We start from the raw sequence: 25,728 nt of genomic DNA, 5'->3' as shown, positions 1-25,728 counted from the left end.
TAGCTTTAATAAAGATGCTTTTCATAAACACTCATGGTATTTCAGGCAGGACATAGGCAGACAATTGTTAACAGTGTACAACAACTTTCAAACTCCCTTCTTCAGTGGACTGCTGAAATCAGAAAGCCACTACAAAACCCAATGGGGTCTTCATCTGCTGCTCTGAATGGGGAGAGTTTAGAGTGGGGGTGGACATTTCACATTAGCATGTTGTTTAACAGCTTTTCACCTGCTGATTCTGACTTTCAGGAAATGCAATGAAAATGGCAGAATTATCAGTCTGTAGGTGCACAATGTAAAAAGGGAGCTGCCACTTTTTTGAGGGACACCATGTCCATGGTGACACTGTAAAGTCCAGATTGCTGAACATACTGGTAACCAAACTTTCGGGGTTAAGGTCTCAACAGGTCTCTGGGCTTTAGGGAGTCAAGTCTATGCTTAAAGTGGAGAGGGAGAAAATGACATAAAAATTAATTTTAGTTTTCCCACACAACAAGGTGTCTGTGCCAAGGTGGCAACATCAATGTGTGCCAATATCAAGGGATCCCTCCTCCCAGGAACCAAGAGGAAGTCCCTCAAAACTAGAAGGGAAAAGTGTTTTTTTTTTTCCCTGTCAGTGCAGCTTTGCAGACATTCTATTAATATTACATGTCCTTCCTTCAGAAACAATAATGAAGTGTTCTGGGTGCTAACAATATAGCTTAAAAAAAGTGAGACAAATTCCTGCGTTTTTATAAAACTTGATAAAAATAGTATTTCAAACTGTACTGTCACAGAATTCACAGTTACCAAACATGCACACACTTCACTTGGCCTCTCCACCACCTTCAGCTTTCTGTGCCTGGTCTGTTTTGGCATCTCCATTCTCTGCAGTGTTATTCTCATCCTTGCCAGCATCAGTTTTTCCCTTTTTCTCTATGGGTATCTTCTCTTTCTCCCTGGCAGGGGCCTTTTAGGCTTGAGCTCTGACTTTGGAGGAGTAGGTTTGGCCAATGACCTGGTGGATCTTCTCTGTGGTTCATCCTTCACCTTGGCTTTATCTCCTTGAAAATGTCCCTCCACTTTTCTCTTGGGCATAATGGCAATGGTAGTGGGATATTCAGGCTGGAGGTGGGAATGCAGCAGTGGGTAGGCTTTGGTGGACACAGGGGTCATTCTTGCCTCCTCTTCACACTACTAGGGCTGCAGAGGGGGATGGGTTATAAAGTTTTTATACATAATCAAGTGTTTTCTTGTACATGAATTTTCAATACATGGAAAGAAAGCTATGATTCTATGCTGGGAATTATTTTTCCAAGATGTAGAAGCAAAGGAAAGTCTGAAAAGATATACACTGAGCCCTGGCGGGTGTGGCTCAGGGGATTGAGTGCTGGCCTGAGAACCGAACAGTTGCTGGTTCAATTCCCAGTTTAGGGCACATGAGTTGTAGGCCAGGTTCCCATGTGGGTGTGTACAAGAGGCCATCACACACTGATGTTTCTCTCCTCTTTCTTCCTCCATTCCACTCTATAGATAGATATATAGACAGATAGATAAAGAGATATACACTGAAAATAAGTTTAAAATATTCTTGTGACTATTGGGTCACTTCATGCAGATGAAATCATTCTTCTTGCAGATATGAAAGTGCCTCCGACTACCCTGGACGTGGGGGTGGCCTCAGGTGTTTGGTGTGTCATTCCATACAACAAGAACTTTTGGGTTCAATCCCTTGTGAGGGTACACAAATTGGTTGCATATTTGATCCCCAGTAGTGGCACACATAAGAGGCAACTAATTGATGTTTCTACATCACACTGATATTTCTCTCTCATGTTCTGTCTTTCCTTTACTCTCTAAAATCAAATAACATTCACTTTGGTGAGGATTTTTAAAACATCTATTAAAAGGAACTTTTTAAAGGAAGTCTGTTAATACTCCAGGAATTCAGAAGATAACTTTTGGTGTGGATAAAGATCCACTTTTTAAATGTTATTTATTTTTTTCCATTACTATTTATCCTCATTATACCATCTTCCATTCTACCCACTCCCTCCAAAGCAGTCACGGCACTGTCGTTCTTGTCCATGGGTCCTTTGTGTTTTTGGCTCAATGCCTTCAACCCCCAAATCCAAAACAGTGGTCAACTTCCTCTCTGTCTATGAATCTGTGTCTATTTTGCTTGTTAGTTCAGTTGAGTGAAATCATATGGCATTTGTGTTTCTCTGACTGGCTTCTTTCACTTAGCATAATGTTCTCCAGGTCCATCCATGCTGTAGCAAAGGTAAGATTTTCGTTTTTTATGGACAAGTAGTATTCCATAGTGAAAATTGCCAGTTATTTTATCCATTCATCTACTGATAGACACTTAGTTGACTCTTTTGAATTAGTAAAATAAAAAAAATAAAGTTCAGTTCTAAAAATAATGATGCACATTATTTAAATAATTGCTTCTGTACAGCAAAAGAAGCCATCAACAAAATGAAAAGGGTACCCATAGTCTGGAATAACATATTTGCCGATGATACATCTGACAAGGGGTTTAATCTCTAGGAATATGGAAAACTTACAGAACTCAACACCAGAAAGTCAAACAACCCAATTAAGAAATAGGCAAAGGACCTGAATAGACACATCTCCAAAGGAGCACATACAGATGGCCAAAAGACATTTGAAGGAATATTCAGTGTCGGTAATTATCAGAGAGATGCAAATTCATAACACAATGATGAGATGTCACCTCACCTGTCAGAATGGCCACCATCAATCACCAAACAACAAGAGTTGGAGACAATGTAAAAGAAGGAGACCCTTGTGCAATGTTGGAGGGAATGCAGACTATGCAGTGCTATGGAAAACAGTATGGAGTCTCCTCAAAATTTAAAAATGGAATTTTCTTTTGACCAGTGATCCCACTTTTTGCTCATCAAGATGCAAAGATAAGGGCCCTATTGATAAGATCATGCTATGACCTTTTGGGTAAAAAATGGACAGTATAATATGTATTGGTGTATACTTTTGGAAAAATTCCACAAATTGTACACATCTAATCTGTGCAGATTTTAAATGTCAAGTATACTTTAACAAAGTGGTTTACAAAAAAATAAATATGTGGGAAATGAAAAAGTATGTTTTTAAATAACCCTCAAATAACAGAAAGATAAAAGAAATTCCAGATTATTTACAGGAAAAAAAATGGAATATAAAGAAATTTTAGCATTCTGCCTAAGTTGAGTTTGCCTCAAAATTTTTCAACTCTTAGCTTTACAACATGTCTTATAGAATACAAAACAAATGAGTCAAGAATTTAGTTTAAGAATTTATTTTTAATGACCACAGGAAGCCGGTAAATATTGAGAAAAACGCAATAAATTTTAACATACACAGAATACCAAAAAAAAGTTTACTGAGATTTATTGCTACATCACAAAAAGGTAAAGATTTACATTTTTAGAAAGTGGCCACTAAAGATATATCACTGCACAAAGATTTTTAAATCGATGAATTTACAAAATTTCAGGTCCAAAGCATTCTGTCATAAAAGTCTTGATTTTTTGACCATATACTAAAAACACATTCATCTCTGAATTCAATGAGAAATGTCAAACATGTAAATATGTACAGAAAACTGCAAAAGGTAAATAAAAAGGACAGAAATCTTGCTTATATATGTAATAGATGTACATACCTACTTTCATAACCAGTGGTGTAGAAGAACACATTCCAAACTGTTAACAATTGCTAAGGTATTTCCATTTCCTTAATTTTTCCAAGGTATCCAAATCTTCTTCAATGTTAACATATACAGATGTGTTTCGAAAATTGCAAAATGCTTTTTTCTATTGTTGCTCAAGTACAATTGTCTCCATTTTCCCCCGACTACATCCCCCAGCCCATCCATACCCACCCCCCTCCCCAGATCCACTTGGTTTGGTCCATGTGTCCTTGTAGTTCTGAGTTTTCCCTTAATTGTTTGTGTGTTCATCAATTAAATTAACCAAAAGTAATTTGTAAAACACAAGTGAATAATCTTTCAGAGAAAGCCATTGTGTATTACAAATATTGCAGGAATAGAAATATTCTAATGATAATGGCCAGCATTTATTAGTATTGCCTTAAATGATTCAATATTTATTAAAACTGTATGGACCTGGATATATTAATTATCTTGTGGAGTTGTGGAAATGGAAACATTGAAGTCAGTCATTTATTAACGCTTACACAGCTAAAAGAGGAGTAGATATGGACTACAAATCTTCAAATGCTTGGCTCCAAAGGCAGTGCTCCTAATTACTCTGCTACATTTCTTCTCTATATAATACATGACATGGTTTCTGAAACTATTACCAGTGTGCCAAAACTGAGCTCTGTTTCATAATAAAGTTCTCTGTCATTGGAGAATGCATGGTAATTTCTCTGCTGTATTTTAAAATAGGACATTAATATTTTCTCATTTTGAGGATAAGTTGCCCTTAAAATCAATGGGCCATGTTTTTAACACATATTTTATGGCTTGTAATTATAATATGAATTTCAAAGGACATGCTTTTGGAGATGTCCAATATTATATTTGATTAAGTAAAGAATGGTTCAACAGAAATACAAACAAATGAAAAGACTTCATTGCTTTTTAGAGAGAACAAGAAAATACTCCACAGGAAAGGAGAGAAAACTTAACTGTTTAGAAATGATGTTTCTTTAATGGCCTGAAGTCCTGTCTCTTCTGCATGAGTCTTTTGAGAGCATTTTTCACTTCTTTATTCCTAAGGCTGTAAATGAGTGGATTCAGCATGGGAATCACAATAGTATAAAACACAGAAGCCACTTGATCTTTGCCCAAGGTATAGGACTTGCGTGGTTTTAAATATGTAAAAATGGTAGTGCCATAAAAGATGGTGACTCCCAGGAGATGGGAGGCACATGTAGAGAAGGCTTTTCGCTTTCCTGAAGTGGAAGTAATTTTCAGTACAGTAGCCAGAATGGACAGGTAAGACACAGATATTGTGATAAGAGAAACCATTAGAGTAGAGCCAGCAAAAATGAATATCGTGATTTCCACACCATGTGTGTCAGTGCAGGACAGGTCTAGGATTGGGGAAGTGTCACAGAAAAAGTGATGGATTACATTGGAGTCACAGAAATCCAGTCTGCTCATGAAAAGCACATTGATCATAGAGTCTGTAAAGCCAATGAAATAGGACCCAAAGATGAGGGAGCAGCAGAATCTTTTGGACATAACAATGGAGTAGTGCAGAGGATTGCAGATAGCTACATAGCGATCATAGGCCATCAAGGAGAGAAGAAAACATTCAACAGCACCCAAGAAGATAAAAAAGTACATTTGGGTGAAGCAGCTTATGTATGAAATGTGCTTTGTGGAGGTCAGTAAGTTCTGTAAGGTTTTAGGTGTGATGGCTGTTGAGTAAGTAAGGTCAAGAAATGACAGGTGACTGAGAAAAAAGTACATGGGGGTGTGAAGCTGGAGATCCAGGTGGATGATCAGTATCATCCCTGTGTTTCCCAGCACACTGACCAGGTATATGATGAGAAATACAATAAAGAGGACCAGCTGGATCTCTTCAGATTCTGTCAGCCCCATAAGGATGAAGTCAGACACATGTGTGTTATTCCTTCTGTCCATTCTGTCCAACTGCTTTAGACTGTGGAGAAAGAAAGGTGATACCTGGCAGGGATGAGTTCATAAAACTTTATTTAAATTGCTTTAATACATCTAAGAATTAATAATAATTAGTGGACTGCAGAATATGATGAGAAATTACATTTGATTGCAAAGTATGTAAGTGAGCATACATTGACCCTTGGGCATTGTATAGTAAAAACTATCATTTTGTGTAATTATGATAAGCCTGACACATTTCTAAATGTTTTTCTTTATTAACATATTTCTTCCACATGAGAACATTATACCATGGGTGCTATCTTATAGGCTCATTTTCAAAAATGAGTTCTAGGGCACAAACAATTTAAGTAACTTATTCAGAGTCAGGGCTATTAAATGGTGGCTCTGCTGTTCTACCAAGATAGAGTGACTTCAGAGAACAGGCTCATTATACCATATTTCTAGTTATAACGGAAAAAACGTGAGGAAAAAAAATCTTGATATATTATATAATAAACAATTATAATAACAGTTATAATGCATGATTTACTATCTTACACCTTAGTATTAATTTTCAGAGGAAAATTTTTCTATGTTGAGCATTTGAAATCTGATTTGTCTCAAAAAAGTATGTTTCAAAAACATCTACATTGCTTGCAGACCACAATTCCATCAACTCCATAGTTCTGGTTTCACAAAGCCTGGCATTTCTTAGGGTAAGGTCTGAGTGATATGTTCATGTATATATTTTGTAAAATAGCTTCTTTCTATTTCGTCCTAACTAAAACTCTTAAACTTTCAGAGCAATACTTACCAAGAGTCAAAGTCAGGGAGAAAGAAAAAAAACCTTCTTCCAACATTATCAGGCAAGAAATTTGTCAACCTTTTCTCACAAATAAAACATGAAAACTATTCAAGTCAAAAATTTCTATAATACATTCTTTCTTTAGAGTTAATTTATTTATTAATTTTTGTGCATTCATCTTGCTTTATTCTGAGTTGAAAAAGAGAAAAACTCCACTTAGAATTTTGTGAAGGCGCTGGTCACACAGAAAATCTGCAGCAAATTGTGTCTGAAAGGGACTTCAGGCAGCTGTTGTGAACACAAGTGGAGCAGAGAATTTCTCATCTGTCTTCCAGGGCACCTCATAATAACTGAGGATTCAGGATAACACAACATTGCTCTTCCCTGGGGACCAGTCTCCAAGGAAGCTTTTCTGGCATGTTTCCAAGGACAAAAGCTCAGGGACTAAATGCAGCTATGTCATGTGTTGAGGAAAGAGTTGCCTTTTTCCTTAGATGGCACACAATGAAGAACCTGGTTTCATCCTCTTTTGTGATCCTTTAAGTTTTTAACTGGGTTGGTGGAGAAGCCATTGATAGAGACATCAGCAATTGCTCTGTCACTGAAACCATGAGGGACGGATTAATTCATTTTTCACAATGAAATATTTTTATGTTCACCTGTGTGATACTATCACACTATCACTGTTCATTAGAAAATAATCAGAATGCAACAAAATTCAAAGAGCAAAATGAGAACAGGTTTGAAATGTTGGAACATTTTGATCAATCCCTCACAATTAGTTTTAAGCTTTATTAATGCATATGTAGGAATCTACAGTTTTGCAAAATTATTACTACTCTGTATGTTTAGCCTTCAGCACCCATTTTGTGACCAAGATTCCATGACACATTATGACCAATGTTACATCAGCCTTTGATAAACCCACAATGTCTTGTCTTGTGCATGGACTTGTGCCCCATCACCAGGTTCTCTCTAAGGGGTCATCAGCTGACAAGTGTTTTAAAGCATCACAAGGAAAATATGGTGTTGGCTCCCCATTTTGGTTTCTCAATCACCCCACTCTTCTACATAGCAGTACTTCTATAACTTAACTGTCGTATTGTCCTCTGTATACAATCAAGTGTTTTCTTTGTATTCAAACTGTATCTAGCTTCATTAAAGATACTTTTCATAAACACTCATGGTATTTCAGGCAGGACATAGGCAGACAATTGTTAACAGTATACAACAACTTTCCAACTCCCTTCTTCAGTGGACTGCCAAAATCAGAAAGCCACTACAAAACCCAATGGGGTCTTCATCTGCTGCTCTGAACTGGGAGAGTTTAGAGTGGGGGTGGACATTTCACATTAGCATGTTGTTTAACAGCTTTTCACCTACTGATTCTGACTTTCAGGAAATGCAATGAAAATGGCAGAACTTTCAGTCTGTAGGTGCACAATGTAAAAAGGGAGCTGCTGCTCTTTTGAGAGACACCATCTCCATGGTGACACTGGAAAGTCCAGATTGCCCAACATACTGGTAACCAAGTTTTGGCAGTTATGGTCAGAACAGGTCTTTGGGCTTTAGGGAATCAAGTCCATGCTTAAAGTGGAGAGAAAGAAAAGGACATAAAAACGAATTTACTTTTACCATACCACAAGGTGTCTGTGCCAAGGTGGCTAATGTATGACAGTATCAAGGGATTCCTCCTCCCAGGAACCAACAGGAAGTCTCTCAAAACTAGACAGGAAAGGCAGTCTTTTTCCCTATGTCAGTCCAGTTCTGCAGACTTCCTATTATTAATATTCCATGTTCTTCATTCAGAAACAAAAATGGTGTTCTGAGTGCTAACAATATAGCTTAAAAAAGTAAGACAAAATTCTGCATTTTTATAAAACTTGGTAACAGACAGTATTTCAAACTGTACAGTTACCAGAAATACAAAGTTATCAAACATGCACACACTTCACTTGGCCTCTCCACCACCTTCAGCTTTCTGTGCCTGGTCTGTTTTGGCATCTCCATTCTCTGCAGGGTTATTCCCATCCTTGCCAGCTCGGCTTTCCCCTTTTTCTCTGTGGGTATGTTCTCTCCCTTCTTGGCAGGGGCCTTTTTAGGCTTGGGCTCTGGCTTTGGAGGAACAGGTTTGGCCAATGACCTGGTGGATCTTCTCTCTGGTTCATCCTTCACCTTGGCTTTATCTCCTTGAAAATGCCCCTCAGCCTTTCTCTTGGGCAAGATGGTGAGGGCTGTGGTAAAATTCAGGCTGGAAGTGGGGATGCAGCAGATGGTGGGCTTTGGTGGATCCAGGGGTCATTCTTGCCTCCTCTTCACACTACTAAGGCTCTGGCAGGGGGAGTTATAAAGTTTTTATACATAATCAAGTGTATTCTTATACATTAATTTAAAATATATGAAAAGAAAGCTAGAGTTTTATGTTGGGAATTAGTTTTCTAAGATGTAGAAGCAAAGGAATAATTTGAAAAGATATACACTGCTCCCTGGCTGGTGTGGCTCAGGAGACTGAGGGCTGGCCTGCGAACCAAACAGGTGCTGGTTCAATTCCCAGTTTAGGGCACATGAGCTGCAGGCCAGGTTCCCAGGTGGGGATGGGTTTACAAGAGGAAATCACACATTGATGTTTCTCTCCTTCTCTTTCTCCCTCCCTTGCCCTCCATAGGTAGATACATGATAGATATATAGATAGATGGATAGATAGAGAGAGAGATAAAGAGATATACACTGAAAAGAAGTTTAAAATATTCTTGTGAATATTGGATTACTTCATGAAAAATGAAATCTTTCTTCTTGCAGATATAAAAGTGTCTCTGACTGCCCTGGTGTGTGGGGGTCTCAGTTTTCTGGAGTGTCATTCCATACAACAAAAGTTTTGGGTTCAATTCCTTGTGAGGGTAGACAAATTGGTTGCATATTTGATCCCTAGTAGGGGCACATATAAGAGGCAACCAATCGATGTTTCTATGTCACATTGATGTTTCTCTCTCGTGTTCTGTCTTTCCTTTCCTCTCTTTCTAAAATCAATAAACATACACTTTGGTGAGGATTTTTAAAATATCTGTTAAAAGGAACTTTTATAGGGAAGTCTGTTAATGCTCTTGAAATTCAGAAGATAATTTTTGGTGTGGATAAAGATCCACTCTTTAAATGTTATTAATTGTTTTTTTTCCATTACTATTTATCCTCATTATACCCTCTTCCATTCTACCCACACCTTCCCAGGTAGTCACCACACTGTTGTTCTTGTCCATGGGTACTTTGTGTTTTTGGCTCAATGCCTACAACCCCCAAATCCAAAACAGTGGTCAACTTCCTCTTTATCTATGAATCTGTGTGTATTTCACTTGTTGGTTCAGTTGAGTGAAATCATATGGCATTTGTCTTTCTCTGACTGGCTTCTTTCGCTTAGCATAATGTTCTCCAGGTCCATCCATGCTGTAGCAAAGGTAAGATTTTCTTTTTTTATGGACAAGTAGTATTCCATAGTGTAAATTGCCATAGTTATTTTATCCATTCATCTACTGATAGACACTTAGTTGACTCTTTTGAATTAGTAAAATAAAAAAGATGAAAGTTCAGTTCTAAAAATAATGATGCACATTATTTAAATAATTGCTTCTGTACAGCAAAAGAAACCATGAACAAAATGAAAAGGGTACCCATTGTGTGGAATAACATATTTAATGATGATACATCTGACAAGGGGTTTAATCTCTAGGAGTATGGAAAATTTACACAAGTCAACACCAGGAAGTCAACCCAATTAAGAAATAACTGAAGGACCTGAATAGACACATCTCCAAAGGAGGACATACAGATGGCTAAAAGACATTTGAAGGAATATTCAGTGTCACTAATCATCATAGAGATACCAATTCAAACCACAATGATGAGATGTCATTTCACCTGTCAGAATGGCCACCATCAATAAATCACCAAACAACAAGTGTCTTTTACATTGGTGACAATGTAAAAGAAAGAGAACCCTGTGCAATGTTGGTGGGAATGCAGACTATGCAGTGCTATGGAAAACAGTATGGACTTCCCTCAAAAATTTAAAAATGGAATTGTGTTTTGACCCAAGGATCCTACTTTTTGCTCATCAAGATGCAAAGATAAGGGCCCTGTTGATAAGACCATGCTATGACCTTTTGGGTAAAAAATGGACAATCTAATATATATTGGTGTATACTTTTGGAAAAATTCCACAAATTGCATACATCAAATATGTACAGATTTTAAATGTCAAGTATACTTCAATAAAGTGGTTTTCAAAAATACACATATATGGAAAATGAAAAAGTATGTTTTTAAATAACCCTTAAATAATAGAAAGATAAAAGAAATTTCAGATTATGTACAGGAAAAAATTGTAATGTAATGGACCTTTTAGCATTCTAACTAAGCTCAGGTTTGCCACAAAATTTTTCACTTCTTAACTTTAAAACATGTCTTGTAGAATACAAAACAAATGAGTCAAGAATTTAGTTTAAAAATTAATTTTTAATGACCACAAGAAGCCTATAAACATTGAGGAAAAGGCAATAAATTTTACTGAGATTTATTGCTACATCACAAAAAGGTAAAGATTTAATATTTTTAGAAAGTGGCCACTAAAGATATATCACTGCACAAAGATTTTTAAATTGATGAATTTACAAAATTTCAGGTCCAAAGCATTCTGTCATAAAGGTCTTGATTTTTTCCCATATACCAAAAGCACATTCATCTCTGAATTCAATGACAAATGTTAAACATGTAAATATGTACAGAAAACTGCAAAAGGTAAATAGAAATGACAGAAATCTTGCTTACATATATATTACATGCACATACCTACTTTCATAACCAGTGGTGTAAAAGAACACATACCAAAGTGTGAACAATTGCTGAGGTATTTCCATTTCCTTCTTTTTTCAAAGTTATCCAAATCTTCTTCACTGTTAACATACATCGATGTAATTCCAAAATTGTAAAATGCCTTTTTCTATTGTTGTCCAAGTACAATTGTCTCCATTTTCCCCACACTGCTCTCCCCCTCTGCCCCAGCCCAGCCATCCCCACTTCCCTTCCCTGATCCCATTTCAACTTGGTTGGTCCATGTGTCTTTGTAGTTGTTCTGAATTTTCCCTTAGTTGTTTGTGTGTTCATCAATTAAATTAATCAAAAGTAATTTATAAAACGCAAGTGAATAATCTTTAAGGGAAAGCCATTGTGCATTAAAAATATTGCAGGAATAGAAATATTCTATTGATAATGGTCAGCATTTATTAGTACTGCCTTAAATGATTCAATATTTATTATAACTGTATGGACCTGTATATATTAATTATCTTGTGTAGTTGTGGAAATGGAAACATTGAAGTCAGTTATTTACTAAGTCTTACACAGCTAAAAGAAGAGTACATATAGAATATAAATCTTCAAATGTTTGGCTCCAAAGACAGTGCTCCTAATTACTCTGCTACATTTCTTCTCTATAGAACACATGACATGATTTCTGAAACTATTACCAGTGTGCCAAAACTGAGCTCTGTTTCACAACAAAATTCTCTGTCATTGGAGAATGCATGGTAATTTCTGTGCTGTATTTTAAGATAGGACATTCATATTTTCTCATTTTGAGGATAAGTTGCCCTTAAAAACAATGGGCCATGTTTTTAACACATATTTTATGGCTTGTAATTATAATATGAATTTCAAAGGTCATGCTTTTGGAGATGTACAATATTATATTTATTTAAGTAAAGAATGGTTCAACAGAAATACAAACAAATGAAAGGACTTCATTGCTTTTTGGAGAGAACAAGAAAACACTCCACAGGAAAGGAGAGAAATGTTAACTGCTTAGAAATGATGTTAGTTCAATTGCCTGGAGTCCTCTCTATTCTGCATAAGCCTAATGAGAGCATTTTTCACTTCTTTATTCCTAAGGCTGTAAATGAGTGGATTCAGCATGGGAATCACAATAGTATAAAACACAGAAGCCACTTGATCTTTGCCTAAGGTATAGGACTTGCGTGGTTTTAAATATGTAAAAATCATAGTGCCATAAAAGATAGTGACTCCCAGGAGATGGGAGGCACATGTAGAGAAGGCTTTTCGCTTTCCTGAAGTGGAAGAAATTTTCAATACAGTAGCCAGAATGGACAGGTAAGACACAGATATTGTGATAAGAGAAACCATTAGAGTAGAGCCAGCAAGGATGAATATCATGATTTCCACACCATGTGTGTCAGTGCAGGACAGGTCTAGGATTGGGGAAGTGTCACAGAAAAAGTGATGGATTACATTGGAGTTACAGAAATCCAGTCTGCTCATGAAAAGCACATTGATCATAGAGTTTGTAAAGCCAATGAAATAGGACCCAAAGATGAGGGAACAACAGAATCTTTTGGACATAACTACAGGGTAGTGCAGAGGATTGCAGATAGCTACATAGCGATCATAGGCCATTGAGGAGAGAAGAAAACATTCAGCAGCACCCAAGAAGACAAAAGAGTACATTTGGGTGAAGAAGCTTATGTATGAAATGTGCTTCATGGAGGTCAGTAAGTTCTGTAAGGTTTTAGGTGTGATGACTGTTGAGTAACTAATGTCAAGAAACGAAAGGTGACTGAGAAAAAAATACATGGGAGTGTGAAGCTGGAGATCCAGGTGGATGATCAGTATCATCCCTGTGTTTCCCAGCACACTGACCATGTATATAATGAGAAATATGATAAAGAGGACCAGCTGGATCTCTTCAGATTCTGTCAGCCCCATAAGGATGAAGTCAGACACATGTGTGTTATTCCTTCTGTCCATTGTGTCCAACTGCTTCAAACTGTGGAGAAAGAAAGGTGATACCTGGCAGGAATGAGTTCATAAAAGTTTATTTAAATTAGTTTAATATTTCTGAAAATTAATAATAATTAATGGAGTACAGAATATGATGTGAAATTACATTTGATTGCATAGTGTAGAAGTGGGCATATATTGACCCTTGGGCATGATATAATAAACACTATCATTTTGTGTAATTATGATAACTACATTTCTAAATGTTTTTCTTTATTAACATATTTCTCCCATATGAGAACATTATACCATGGGTGCTATCTTATAGGCTCATTTCAAAAATGAGTTCAAGGACACAGACATTTTAAGTAACATATTCAGAGTCAGGGCTATTAAATGGTGGCTCTGCCATTCAACCAAGATAGAGTGACTTCAGAGAACAGGCTCATTATTCGATATTTCTGGTTGTAATTGAAAAAAACTAAGGAAAAATTCTTGATATGTTATATAATGAAAATTATAAAAACAATTTTAATGCATGATTTTACTATCTTTTGTTTTGAAAAATATTAGATAGTAACTGAAAGTATTTTTCACATTAGGGAACCAAAATTATAGACCACATATTAGTATTAATTTCCAGAAGATATGTTTTTCTCTGCTGAGCATTTGAAATCTGATTTGTTCTAAAAATTATCTTTCAAACCATCTACATTGCTTGTAGACCATAATTCCATCAACTCATAGTTCTGGTTTCACAAAGCGTGGCATTTCTTAGGGTAAGGTCTGAGTGATATGTTTATGTATATATTTTGTAAAATGCCTTCTTTCTATTTCATCCTAACTAAAACTATTAAATTTTCAGAGCAATACTTACCAAGAGCCAAAGTCAGGGGAGAAAGAAAAAAAAACTTCTTCCACTATTATGAGGCAAGAAATTTGTCAACCTTTTCTCACAAACAAAACATGAAAACTATTCGAGTCAAAAATTTCTATAATACATTGTTTCCTTAGAGTTAAATTATTTATAATTTTTTGGCCACTCATCTCGTTTTATTCTGAGTTGAAAAAGAGAAAAACTCCACTTAGAATTTTGTAAAGGCGCTGGTCACACAGAAAATCTGCAGCAAATTGTGTCTGAAAGGGAATTCAGGCAGCTGTTGTGAACACAAGTGGAGCAGAGAATTTCTTGTCTGTCTTCCAGGGCACCTCATTAATAACTGAGGATTGAGGACAAGGCAACATTGCTTTTCCCTGGGGACCAGTCTCCAAGGAAGCATTTATGGCATGTTTCCCAGGACAAAAGCTCAGGGACTAAATTCCACTATTTCATGTTTGAGAAAATAGTTGCCTTTTTCCTTAGATGGCACAGGATGAAGAACCTGGTTTCATCCTCTTTTGTGATCCTTTCAGTTTTTAACTGGATTGGTGGAGAAGCCATTGATAGAAACATCAGCAATTGCTCTGTCACTGAAACCATTATTCCAGGATGGAATAATTCATTTTTCACAATGAAACATTTTTATGTTTACTTGTGTGATACTATCACACTATCACTGTTCATTAGAAAATAATTAGATTGCAATGAAATTCAAAGAACAAAATGTGAATAGGTGTGAAATGTTGGAACATTTTGATCAATTCCCCACAATTTTTTTCCTTTATGTATATATATAAATGCATATATATAAATATACAGTTTTGCATAATTACTACTACACTGTATGTTTAGCCTCCAGCACCCATTTTGTGAGCAAGATTCCATGACACATTATGACCAATGTTACATCAGCCTTTGATAAACTCAGAACATCTCGTCTTATGCATGGACTTGTGCCCCATCACCAGGTTCTCTCTAATGGGTCATCAGTTGACAAGTGTTTTAAAGCATCACAAGGAAACTACGGTGTCAACTCCCGATTTTGGTTTGGTGATCACCCCACTCTTCTACATAGCAGTACTTCTATAACTTAACTGTCGTATTGTCCTCTGTATACAATCAAGTGTTTTCTGGTTTTTTCAAACTGTATCCAGCTTTAATAAAGATGCTTTTCATAAACACTCATGGTATTTCAGGCAGGACATAGGCAGACAATTGTTAACAGTGTACAACAACTTTCAAACTCCCTTCTTCAGTGGACTGCCAAAATCAGAAAGCCACTACAAAACCCAATGGAGTCTTCATCTGCTGCTCTGAATGGGGAGAGTTTAGAGTGGGGGTGGACATTTCACATTAGCATGTTGTTTAACAGCTTTTCACCTGCTGATTCTGACTTTCAGGAAATGCAATGAAAATGGCAGAATTATCAGTCTGTAGGTGCACAATGTAAAAAGAGAGCTGCCGCTTTTCTGAGGGACACCATGTCCATGGTGACACTGTAAAGTCCAGATTGCTGAACATACTGGTAACCAAACTTTCGGGGTTAAGGTCTCAACAGGTCTCTGGGCTTTAGGGAGTCAAGTCTATGCTTAAAGTGGAGAGGGAGAAAATGACATAAAAATTAATTTTAGTTTTCCTACACCACAAGGTGTCTGTGCCAAGGTGGCAACATCAATGTATGCCAATATCAAGGGATCCCTCGTCCCAGGAACCAAGAGGGAGTCCCTCAAAACTAGAAGGGAAAAGTGTTTTTTTTTTCCTATGTCAGTGCAGCTTTGCAGACATTCTATTAATATTACATGTCCTTCCTTCAGAAACAATAATGAAGTGTTCTGGGTGCTAACAATATAGCTTTAAAAAAGTGAGACAAATTCCTGCGTTTTTATAAAACTTGATAAAAATAGTATTTCAAACTGTACAGTCACAGAATTCACAGTTATCAAACATGCACACACTTCACTTGGCCTCTCCACCACCTTCAGCTTTCTGTGCCTGGTCTGTTTTGGCATCTCCATTCTCTGCAGTGTTATTCTCATCCTTGCCAGCATCAGTTTTTCCCTTTTTCTCTATGGGTATCTTCTCTTTCTCCTTGGCAAGGGCCTTTTAGGCTTGAGCTCTGACTTTGGAGGAGTAGGTTTGGCCAATGACCTGGTGGATCTTCTCTCTGGTTCATCCTACACCTTGGCTTTATCTCCTTGAAAATGTCCCTCCACCTTTCTCTTGGGCATAATGGCAATGGTAGTGGGATATTCAGGCTGGAGGTGGGAATGCAGCAGTGGGTAGGCTTTGGTTGATCCAGGGGTCATTCTTGCCTCCTCTTCACACTACTAGGGCTGCAGAGGGGGGTGGGTTATAAAGTTTTTATACATAATCAAGTGTTTTCTTGTACATGAATTTACAATACATGGAAAGAAAGCTATGATTCTATGCTGGGAATTATTTTTCCAAGATGTAGAAGCAAAGGAATAGTCTGAAAAGATATACACTGAGCCCTGTCTGGTGTGGCTCAGGGGATTGAGTGCTGGCCTGAGAACCAAACAGTTGCTGGGTCAATTCCCAGTTTAGGGCACATGAGTTGTAGGCCAGGTTCCCATGTGGGCGTGTACAAGAGGCCATCACACACTGATGTTTCTCTCCTCTTTCTCCCTCCCTTGCACTCTATAGATAGATATATAGACAGATAGATAAAGAGATATACACTGAAAATAAGTTTAAAATATTCTTGTGACTATTGGGTCACTTCATGCAGATGAAATCATTCTTCTTGCAGATATGAAAGTGCCTCTGACTACCCTGGACGTGGGGGTGGTCTCTGGTGTTTGGCGTGTCATTCCATACAACAAAAACTTTTGGGTTCAATCCCTTGTGAGGGTACACAAATTGGTTGCATATTTGATCCCCAGTAGTGGCACACACAAGAGGCAACTAATTGATCTTTCTACATCACATTGATATTTCTCTCTCGTGTTCTGTCTTTCCTTTACTCTCTAAAATCAAATAACATTCACTTTGGTGAGGATTTTTAAAACATCTATTAAAAGGAACTTTTTAAAGGAAGTCTGTTAATACTCCAGGAATTCAGAAGATAACTTTTGGTGTGGATAAAGATCCACTTTTTAAATGTTATTTATTTTTTTTCCATTACTATTTATCCTCATTATACCCTCTTCCATTCTCCCACTCCCTCAAAAGTAGTCACCAACTGTCGTTCTTGTCCATGGGTCTTTTGTGTTTTTGGCTCAATGCCTTCAACCCCCAAATCCAAAAGAGTGGTCAACTTCTTCTCTGTCTATGAATCTGTGTCTATTTCGCTTGTTAGTTCAGTTGAGTGAAATCATATGGTATTTGTCTTTCTCTGACTGGCTTCTTTCACTTAGCATAATGTTCTCCAGGTCCATCCATGCTGTAGCAAAGGTAAGATTTTCTTTTTTTATGGACAAGTAGTATTCCATAGTGTAAATTGCCATAGTTATTTTATCCATCCATGCACGGATAGACAGTTGACTCTTTTGAATTAGTAAAATAAAAAAAATAAAGTTCAGTTCTAAAAATAATGATGCACATTATTTAAATAATTGCTTCTGTACAGCAAAAGAAACCATCAACAAAATGAAAAGGGTACCCATTGTCTGGAATAACATATTTACCGATGATACATCTGACAAGGGGTTTAATCTCTAGGAATATGGAAAACTTACAGAACTCAACACCAGAAAGTCAAACAACCCAATTAAGAAATAGGCAAAGGACCTGAATAGACACATCTCCAAAGGAGGACATACAGATGGCCAAAAGACATTTGAAGGAATATTCAGTGTCAGTAATCATCAGAGAGATGCAAATTCAAAACACAATGATGAGATGTCACCTCACCTGTCAGAATGGCCACCATCAATCACCAAACAACAAGAGTTGGAGACAATGTAAAAGAAGGAGAACCCTTGTGCAATGTTGGAGGGAATGCAGACTATGCAGTGCTATGGAAAACAGTATGGAGTTTCCTCAAAATTTAAAAATGGAATTGTCTTTTGACCCAGTGATCCCACTTTTTGCTCATCAAGATGCAAAGATAAGGGCCCTATTGTTAAGACCATGCTATGACCTTTTGGGTAAAAAATGGACAATATAATATGTATTGGTGTGTACTTTTGGAAAAATTCCACAAATTGTACACATCTAATCTGTGCAGATTTTACATGTCAAGTATACTTTAATAAAGTGGTTTACAAAAAAATAAATATGTGGAAAATGAAAAAGTATGTTTTTAAATAACCCTCAAATAATAGAAAGATAAAAGAAATTTCAGATTATTTACAGGAAAAAAATGAAATATAAAGAAATTTTAGCATTCTGCCTAAGTTGAGTTTGCCTCAAAATTTTTCAACTCTTAGCTTTACAACATGTCTTATAGAATACAAAACAAATGAGTCAAGAACTTAGTTTAAGAATTTATTTTTAATGACAAAAAGAATCCTGTAAATATTGAGAAAAACGCAATACATTTTAACATACACAGAATACCAAAAAAAGTTTACTGAAATTTATTGCTACATCACAAAAAGGAAAAGATTTAATATTTTTAGGAAGTGGCCACTAAAGATATATCACTTATCTGGTTTTGTCACTGCACAAAAATTTTTAACTTGATGAATTTACAAAATTTCTGGTCCAAAGCACTTTATCATAAAAGTCTTGATTTTTTTGACCATATACCAAGAACATATTTAGCTCTGAATTCAATGACAAATGTTAAACATGTAAATACGTACAGAAAACTGCAAAAGGTAAATAGAAATGACAGATATCTTGCTTATATATGTAATAGATGCACATACCTATTTTCATAGCCAGTGGTGTAGAAGAACACATTCAAAACTGTTAACAATTGCTAAGGTATTTCCATTTTCTTAATTTTTCAAAGTTATCCAAATCTTCTTCAATGTTAACATATACAGATCTCTTTCCAAAATTGTAAAATGCTTTTTTTAATTGTTGTTCAAGTACAATTGTCTCCAATTTCCCCACACTACTCGCCCCCACTGCCCCAGCCCAGCCGTTCCCACTTCCCTCCCCTGATCCCATTTCAATTTGGTTTGGTCCATGTGTCCTTGCAGTTGTTCTGAGTTTTCCCTTAGTTGTTTCTGTGTTGGTCAATTAAATTAATCAAAAGTAATTTATAAAACACAAGTGAATAATCTTTAAGGGAAAGCCACTGTGAATTAAAAATATTGCAGGAATAGAAATATTCTAATGATAATGGTCAGCATTTATTAGTACTGCCTTAAATGATTCAATATTTATTAAAACTCTATGGACCTGTATATATTAATTATCTTGTGGAGCTGTGGAAATGGAAACACTGAAGTCAGTGATGTACTAAGTCTTACACAGCTAAAAGAAGAGTACATATAGAATATAAATCTTCAAATGTTTGGCTCCAAAGATAGTGCTCCTAATTACTCTACTACATTTCTTCTCTATAGAACACATGACATGATTTCTGAAACTATATGCAGTGTGCCAAAACTGAGCTCTGTTTCATGACAAAATTCTCTGTCATTGGAGAATGCATGGTAATTTCTCTGCTGTATTTTAAAATAGGACATTCATATTTTCTCATTTTGTGGATAAGTTGCCCTTAAAACCAATGAGCCATATTTTTAAGATATATTTTATGGCTTGTAATTATAATATGAATTTCAAAGGACATGCTTTTGGAGATGGCCAATATTATATTTGAATAAGTAAGGAATGGTTCAACAGAAATACAAACAAATGAAGGACTTCATTGCTTTTTGGAGAGAACAAGAAAATACTCCACAGGAAAGGAGAGAAAAGTTAACTGTTTAGAAATGATGTTACTTTAATTGCCTGAAGTCCTGTCTCTTCTGCCTGAGTCTGATGAGAGCATTTTTCACTTCTTTATTCCTAAGGCTGTAAATGAGTGGATTCAGCATGGGAATCACAATAGTATAAAACACAGAAGCCACTTGATCTTTGCCCAAGGTATAGGACTTGCGTGGTTTTAAATATGTAAAAATGGTAGTGCCATAAAAGATGGTGACTCCCAGGAGATGGGAGGCACATGTAGAGAAGGCTTTTCGCTTTCCTGAAGTGGAAGTAATTTTCAGTACAGTAGCCAGAATGGACAGGTAAGACACAGATATTGTGATAAGAGAAATCATTAGAGTAGAGCCAGCAAGGATGAATATCATGATTTCCACACCATGTGTGTCAGTGCAGGACAGGTCTAGGATTGGGGAAGTGTCACAGAAAAAGTGATGGATTACATTGGAGTCACAGAAATCCAGTCTGCTTATGAAAAGCACATTGGCAATGGATTCTGTAAAGCCAATGAAATAGACCCCAAAGATGAGGGAGCAGCAGAGTCTTTTGGACATAACAACAGGGTAGTGCAGAGGATTGCAGATAGCTACATAGCGATCATAGGCCATTGAGGATAGTAGAAGACATTCGGTGGTACCCAAGAAGATAAAAAAGTACATTTGGGTGAAGCAGCTTATGTATGAAATGTGCTTCATGGAGGTCAGTAAGTTCTGTAAGGTTTTAGGTGTGATGGCTGTTGAGTAAGTAAGGTCAAGAAATGACAGGTGACTGAGAAAAAAGTACATGGGGGTGTGAAGCTGGAGATCCAGGTGGATGATCAGTATCATCCCTGTGTTTCCCAGCACACTGATCAGATATATGATGAGAAATATGATACAGAGGACCAGCTGGATCTCTTCAGATTCTGTCAACCCCATAAGGATGAAGTCAGACACATGTGTGTTATTCCTTCTGTCCATTCTGTCCACTGCTTCAAACTGTGGAGAAAGAAAGCTGATACCTGGCAGGAATGAGTTCATAAATGCCGACTTATATATTAGATTAGTATATAAAAAATTATAATAACAAGTTCTTTACAGAATGTAATGGGGAATATGAATTTGATCACAAAATATAGAAATGGACATACATTGACCCTTGGGCATGATATAATAAAAACTATCATTTTGTGTAATTAGAGTAAGCCTGACATTCTTCCAAAAGCTTTTTCTTATTAATATATTTACTTCACATGAGAATATTATGTTAGGAGTGCTACTATTAACCACATTTTTTAAGTGAGATAAAGGGCACAGACATTTTGCATAACTTATTGAGAGTCACAGCTAGTAAATGTTGATTCTCTCATTCTACCAAGATAGAGACACTTCAGAAAATAGGCTTATTTTACTGTGTTTCTCTTTATAATTTCAGAAAATGTAAAGAAAATGGTTGATGTATAATAATATAAAAATAATTTAAGTGCATCATTTACTGTTCTTTTGTTTAGAAAATTATTTAATTGTAATCACAAACAAATTTCAAATGTAGTAGATCAAAATTACAAACCACATATCAGTATTCATTTCCAGAAGATATGTTTCTGAGGTATAATATTCAAAATCTAATTTCTCCAAAGAATATATTTTTAAAACATTTATTTTACTTGTAGAACATAATTTCATCAATGCTATACTTCTGGTCTCACAGAATCTGGCATTATTTGGGGTTTAAGTGATATGTGTATATATACTTTTCTGGTAATACCCTCTTTTATCTGATCCTAAATAAAACTCTTAAATTTTGAAAGTAATACTTACCAAGAGCCAAAGGTGGTTGTGGAAAAACAAACCTTCTTCCAATATTATCAGGCAAGAAACTTGTCAACTTCAGCTTTTTCTCACAAATAAAATATGAAAACTATTTGAGTCAAAAATTTCTATAATGCATTCTTTCCTTTGAGTTAAATCATTTATAAATATTTGACCACTCATCTCCCTTTATTCTGAGTTTAAAAAGAAAAAATCTGAACTTAGAATTTGTGAAGGCACTGGTCACACAGATAATCTGCAGGAAGTTGTGACTGAAAGGGAATTCAGGCAGCTGTTGTGAACACAAGTGGAGCAGAGTACGTCTCGTCTGTCTTCCAGGGCACCTCATAATAACTGAGGATTCAGGATAACACAACATTGCTCTTCCCTGGGGACCAGTCTCCAAGGAAGCTTTTCTGGCATGTTTCCAAGGACAAAAGCTCAGGGACTAAATGCCACTATGTCATGTTTTGAGGAAATAGTTGCCTTTTTCCTTAGATGGCACACAATGAAGAGCCTGGTTTCATCCTTTTTTGTGATCCTTTAAGTTTTTAACTGGATTGGTGGAGAAGACATTGTAGAGACATCTGCAATTGCTCTGACACTGAAATCATCAGGGATGGAATAATTCATTTTTCACAATGAAACATTTTTATGTTCACTTGTGTGATACTATCACACTATCACTGTTCATTAGAAAATAATTAGAACGCAACAAATTTCAAAGAACAAAATGTTGGAACATTTTGATCAATTCTCCACAAATATTTTTTCCTTTATTAATGCATATGTATGAATCTACAGTTTTACATAATTACTACTACACTGTATGTTTAGCCTCCAGCACCCATTTTGTGACCAAGTTCCATGACACATTATGACCAATGTTACATCAGCCTTTGATAAACCCACAAATGTCTCATCTTGTGCGTGGACTTGTGCCCCATCACCAGCTTCTCTCTAATGGGTCATCAGTTGACAAGTGTTTTAAAGCATCACAAGGAAAATATGGTGTTGGCTCCCCATTTTGGTTTGGCAATCACCCCACTCTTCTACATAGCAATACTTTACAATTTGTTTAGCTATTTTATTGTCCTCTGTATACAATCGTTTTCTTTTTTTTTTTTTCCAACTGTATCCAGCTTTATTAAAGATACTTTTCAAAAACAATCATGGTATTTCAGGCAGGACATAGGCAGACAATTGTTAACAGTGTACAACAACTTTCCAACTCCCTTCTTCAGTGGACTGCCAAAATCAGAAAGCCACTACAAAACCCAATGGAGTCTTCATCTGTTGCTCTGAATGGGGAGAGTTTAGAGTGGGGGTGGACATTTCACATTAGCATGTTGTTTAACAGCTTTTCACCTGCTGATTCTGACTTTCAGGAAATGCAATGAAAATGGCAGAATTGTCAGCCTGTAGGTCCACAGTGTAAAAAGGGAACTCCTGTCTTTTGAGGGACGCCGTCTCCATGGTGACACTGGAAAGTCCAGATTGCTGAACATACTGGTAACCAAGTTTTGGTAGTATAGGTTTCAACAGGTCTCTGGGCGTTAGGGCCTCAAGTGTGTGCTTAAACTGGAGAGGGAGAAAAGGACATAAAAATTAATTTTAGTTTTCCCACAGCAGAAGGTGTCTATGCCAAGATGGCTCTTGTGTGTCAACATCAAGGAGTCCCTCATCCCAGGAACCAAGAGGAAGTCTGTCAAAACTAGAAGGGAAAGGTGGTTTTTCCCTATGTTAGTCCAATTTTGCAGACTTTCTATTATTAATATTACATGTCCTTCCTTCAGAAACAATAATCAAGTGTTCTGGGTGCTAACAATATAGCTTAAAAAAACATAAGGCAAAATCCTGCATTTTTATAAAACTTGATAAAAATAGTATTTCAAACTGTACAGTCACCAAAAATACACTTCACTTGGCCTCTCCACCACCTTCAGCTTTCTGTGCCTGGTCTGTTTTGGCATCTCCATTCTCTGCAGGGTTTTTTCCATCCTTGCCAGCATCAGTTTTTCTCTTTTCCTCTGAAGGTACCTTCTCTCCCTTCTTGGCAGGGCCTTTTTAGGCTTGGGCTCTGGCTTTGGAGGAGTAGGTTTGGCCAATGACCTGGTGGATCTTGTCTGTGGTTCATCCTTCATCTTGGCTTTATGTCCTTGAAAATGCCCCTCAGCCTTTCTCCTGAACATCATGGCAATGGTAGTGGGATATTCAGGCTGGAGGTGGGAATGCAGCAGTGGGTAGGCTTTGGTGGACCCAGGGGTCATTCTTGCTTCCTCTTCACACTACTAGGGCTGCAGAGGGGGGTGGGTTATAAAGTTTTTATATATAGTCAAATGTTTTCTTGTATATGGATTTAAAAAGTATGGAAAGAAAGCTATAATTTTATGTTGGGAATTATTTTTTCAAGATGTAGAAACAAAGGAATAATTTGAAAAGATATACACTGTGCCCTGGCTGGTGTGGCTCAGGGGAGTGAGTGCTGACCTGAGAACCAAACAGTTGCTGGTTCAATTCCCAGTTTAGGGCACATGAGTTGCAGGCCTGGTTCCCAGGTGGGGGTGGGTGTACAAGAGGCCATCACACGTTGATGTTTCTCTCCTTCTCTTTCTTCCTCCCTTGCCCTCAATAGATAGATAGATAGATAGATAGATAGATAAAGAGATAAACACTGAAAATAATTTTAAAATATTCCTGTGAATATTGGATCACTTCATGCACATGAAATCATTCTTCTTGCAGATATGAAAGTGTCTCTGACTGCCCTGGTGTGGGTGGGTCTCAGTTGTTTGGAGTGTCATGCCATACAGCAAAAAGTTTTGGGTTCAATTCCCTGGCAGGGTGGAAAAATTGGTTGCTTCTTTGATCCCCAGTAAGGGCACATATAAGAGGCAACTTATTGATGTTTCTATGCCACATTGATATTTCTCTCTCTTGTTCTGTCTTTCCTTTCCTCTCTTTCCAAAACCAATAAAGATACACTTTGGTGAGGATTTTTAAAACATCTGTTAAAAGGAACTTTTATAGGAAAGTCTGTTAATACTCTAGAAATTCAGAAGACAATTTTTGGTGTGGTTAAAGATCCACTTTTTAAATGTCATTATTTATTAATTTTTTCCATTACTATTTATCCTCATTATACTCTCTTCCATTCTACCCACGCCCTCCCAGGTAGTCACCACACTGTTGTTCTTGTCCATGGGTCCTTTGTGTTTTTGGCTCAATGCCTTCAACCCCCAAATCCAAAACAGTGGTCAACTTCCTCTTTATCTATGAATCTGTGTCTATTTCACTTGTTGGTTCAGTTGAGTGAAATCATATGGCATTTGTCTTTCTCTGACTGGCTTCTTTCGCTTAGCGTAATGCTCTCTAGGTCCATCCATGCTGTAGCAAAGGTAAGATTTTCTTTTTTTATGGACAAATAGTATTCCATAGTGTAAATTGCCATAGTTATTTTATCCATTCATCTACTGATAGACACTTAGTTGACTATTTTGAATTAGTAGAATTAAAAAAAAAGAAGTTCAGTTCTAAAAATAATGACACGTTTTATTTAAATAATTGCTTCTGTACAGCAAAAGGAACCATCAACAAAATGAAAAGGGTACCTGTTGTATGGAATAACATATTTACCAAGGATACATCTGACAAGGGGTTTAATCTCTAGGAGTATGGAAAACTTACACAACTCAACACCAGAAAGTGAACGAACCCAATTAAGAAATAGTCAAAAGACCTGAATAGACACTTCTCCAAAGGAGGACATACAGGTGGCCAAAAGACATTTGAAGAAATATTCAGTGTCAGTAATCATCAGAGAGATACCAATTCAAACTACAGTTATCAGATGTCACCTCACACCTATCAGAATAGCCATTATCAATAAATCACCAAACAACAAGTGTTGGTGACAATGTAAAGAAAGAGAACCCTTGTTCACTCTTTGTGAAAATGCTGACTATGCAGTGCTATGAAAAACAGTATGGAGTTTCCTCAAAATTTAAAAATGGAATTGTCTTTT

At 36.7% G+C, this 25,728-nt stretch overlaps 3 protein-coding genes and 3 pseudogenes across 3 annotated transcripts; all 6 read right to left on the bottom strand.

The window, feature by feature from the left end:
- Positions 1-805: 805 nt before the first annotated feature.
- Positions 806-1,077, bottom strand: LOC114500031 (annotated as a pseudogene).
- Positions 1,078-4,660: 3,583 nt separating this feature from the next.
- LOC114499068 (olfactory receptor 8H1-like) lies at positions 4,661-5,657 on the bottom strand. The gene has a single exon (XM_028515024.2). It carries the CDS (start codon positions 5,618-5,620, stop codon positions 4,661-4,663), a length of 960 nt encoding a protein of 319 aa, XP_028370825.1. The 5' UTR covers positions 5,621-5,657.
- A 6,609-nt stretch (positions 5,658-12,266) lies between these two features.
- LOC114499066 (olfactory receptor 8H1-like) lies at positions 12,267-13,256 on the bottom strand. Its single transcript, XM_028515023.2, has one exon. The coding sequence runs from the start codon at positions 13,212-13,214 to the stop codon at positions 12,267-12,269; it is 948 nt and encodes a 315-aa protein (XP_028370824.1). The 5' UTR covers positions 13,215-13,256.
- A 2,696-nt stretch (positions 13,257-15,952) lies between these two features.
- Positions 15,953-16,295, bottom strand: LOC114500671 (annotated as a pseudogene).
- A 3,584-nt stretch (positions 16,296-19,879) lies between these two features.
- Positions 19,880-20,873, bottom strand: LOC114500706 (olfactory receptor 8H1-like). The gene has a single exon (XM_028517470.2). The coding sequence runs from the start codon at positions 20,871-20,873 to the stop codon at positions 19,926-19,928; it is 948 nt and encodes a 315-aa protein (XP_028373271.1). The 3' UTR covers positions 19,880-19,925.
- Positions 20,874-23,623: 2,750 nt separating this feature from the next.
- LOC114500697 lies at positions 23,624-23,896 on the bottom strand (annotated as a pseudogene).
- Between the last annotated feature and the right edge of the window lie 1,832 nt (positions 23,897-25,728).

The sequence above is a fragment of the Phyllostomus discolor genome, chromosome 6 (assembly GCF_004126475.2).
Source record: "Phyllostomus discolor isolate MPI-MPIP mPhyDis1 chromosome 6, mPhyDis1.pri.v3, whole genome shotgun sequence".
NCBI lineage: Eukaryota > Metazoa > Chordata > Mammalia > Chiroptera > Phyllostomidae > Phyllostomus > Phyllostomus discolor.
Note: the sequence above shows the minus strand (reverse complement) of the source record. Positions and strands in the feature narration are given on the sequence as shown.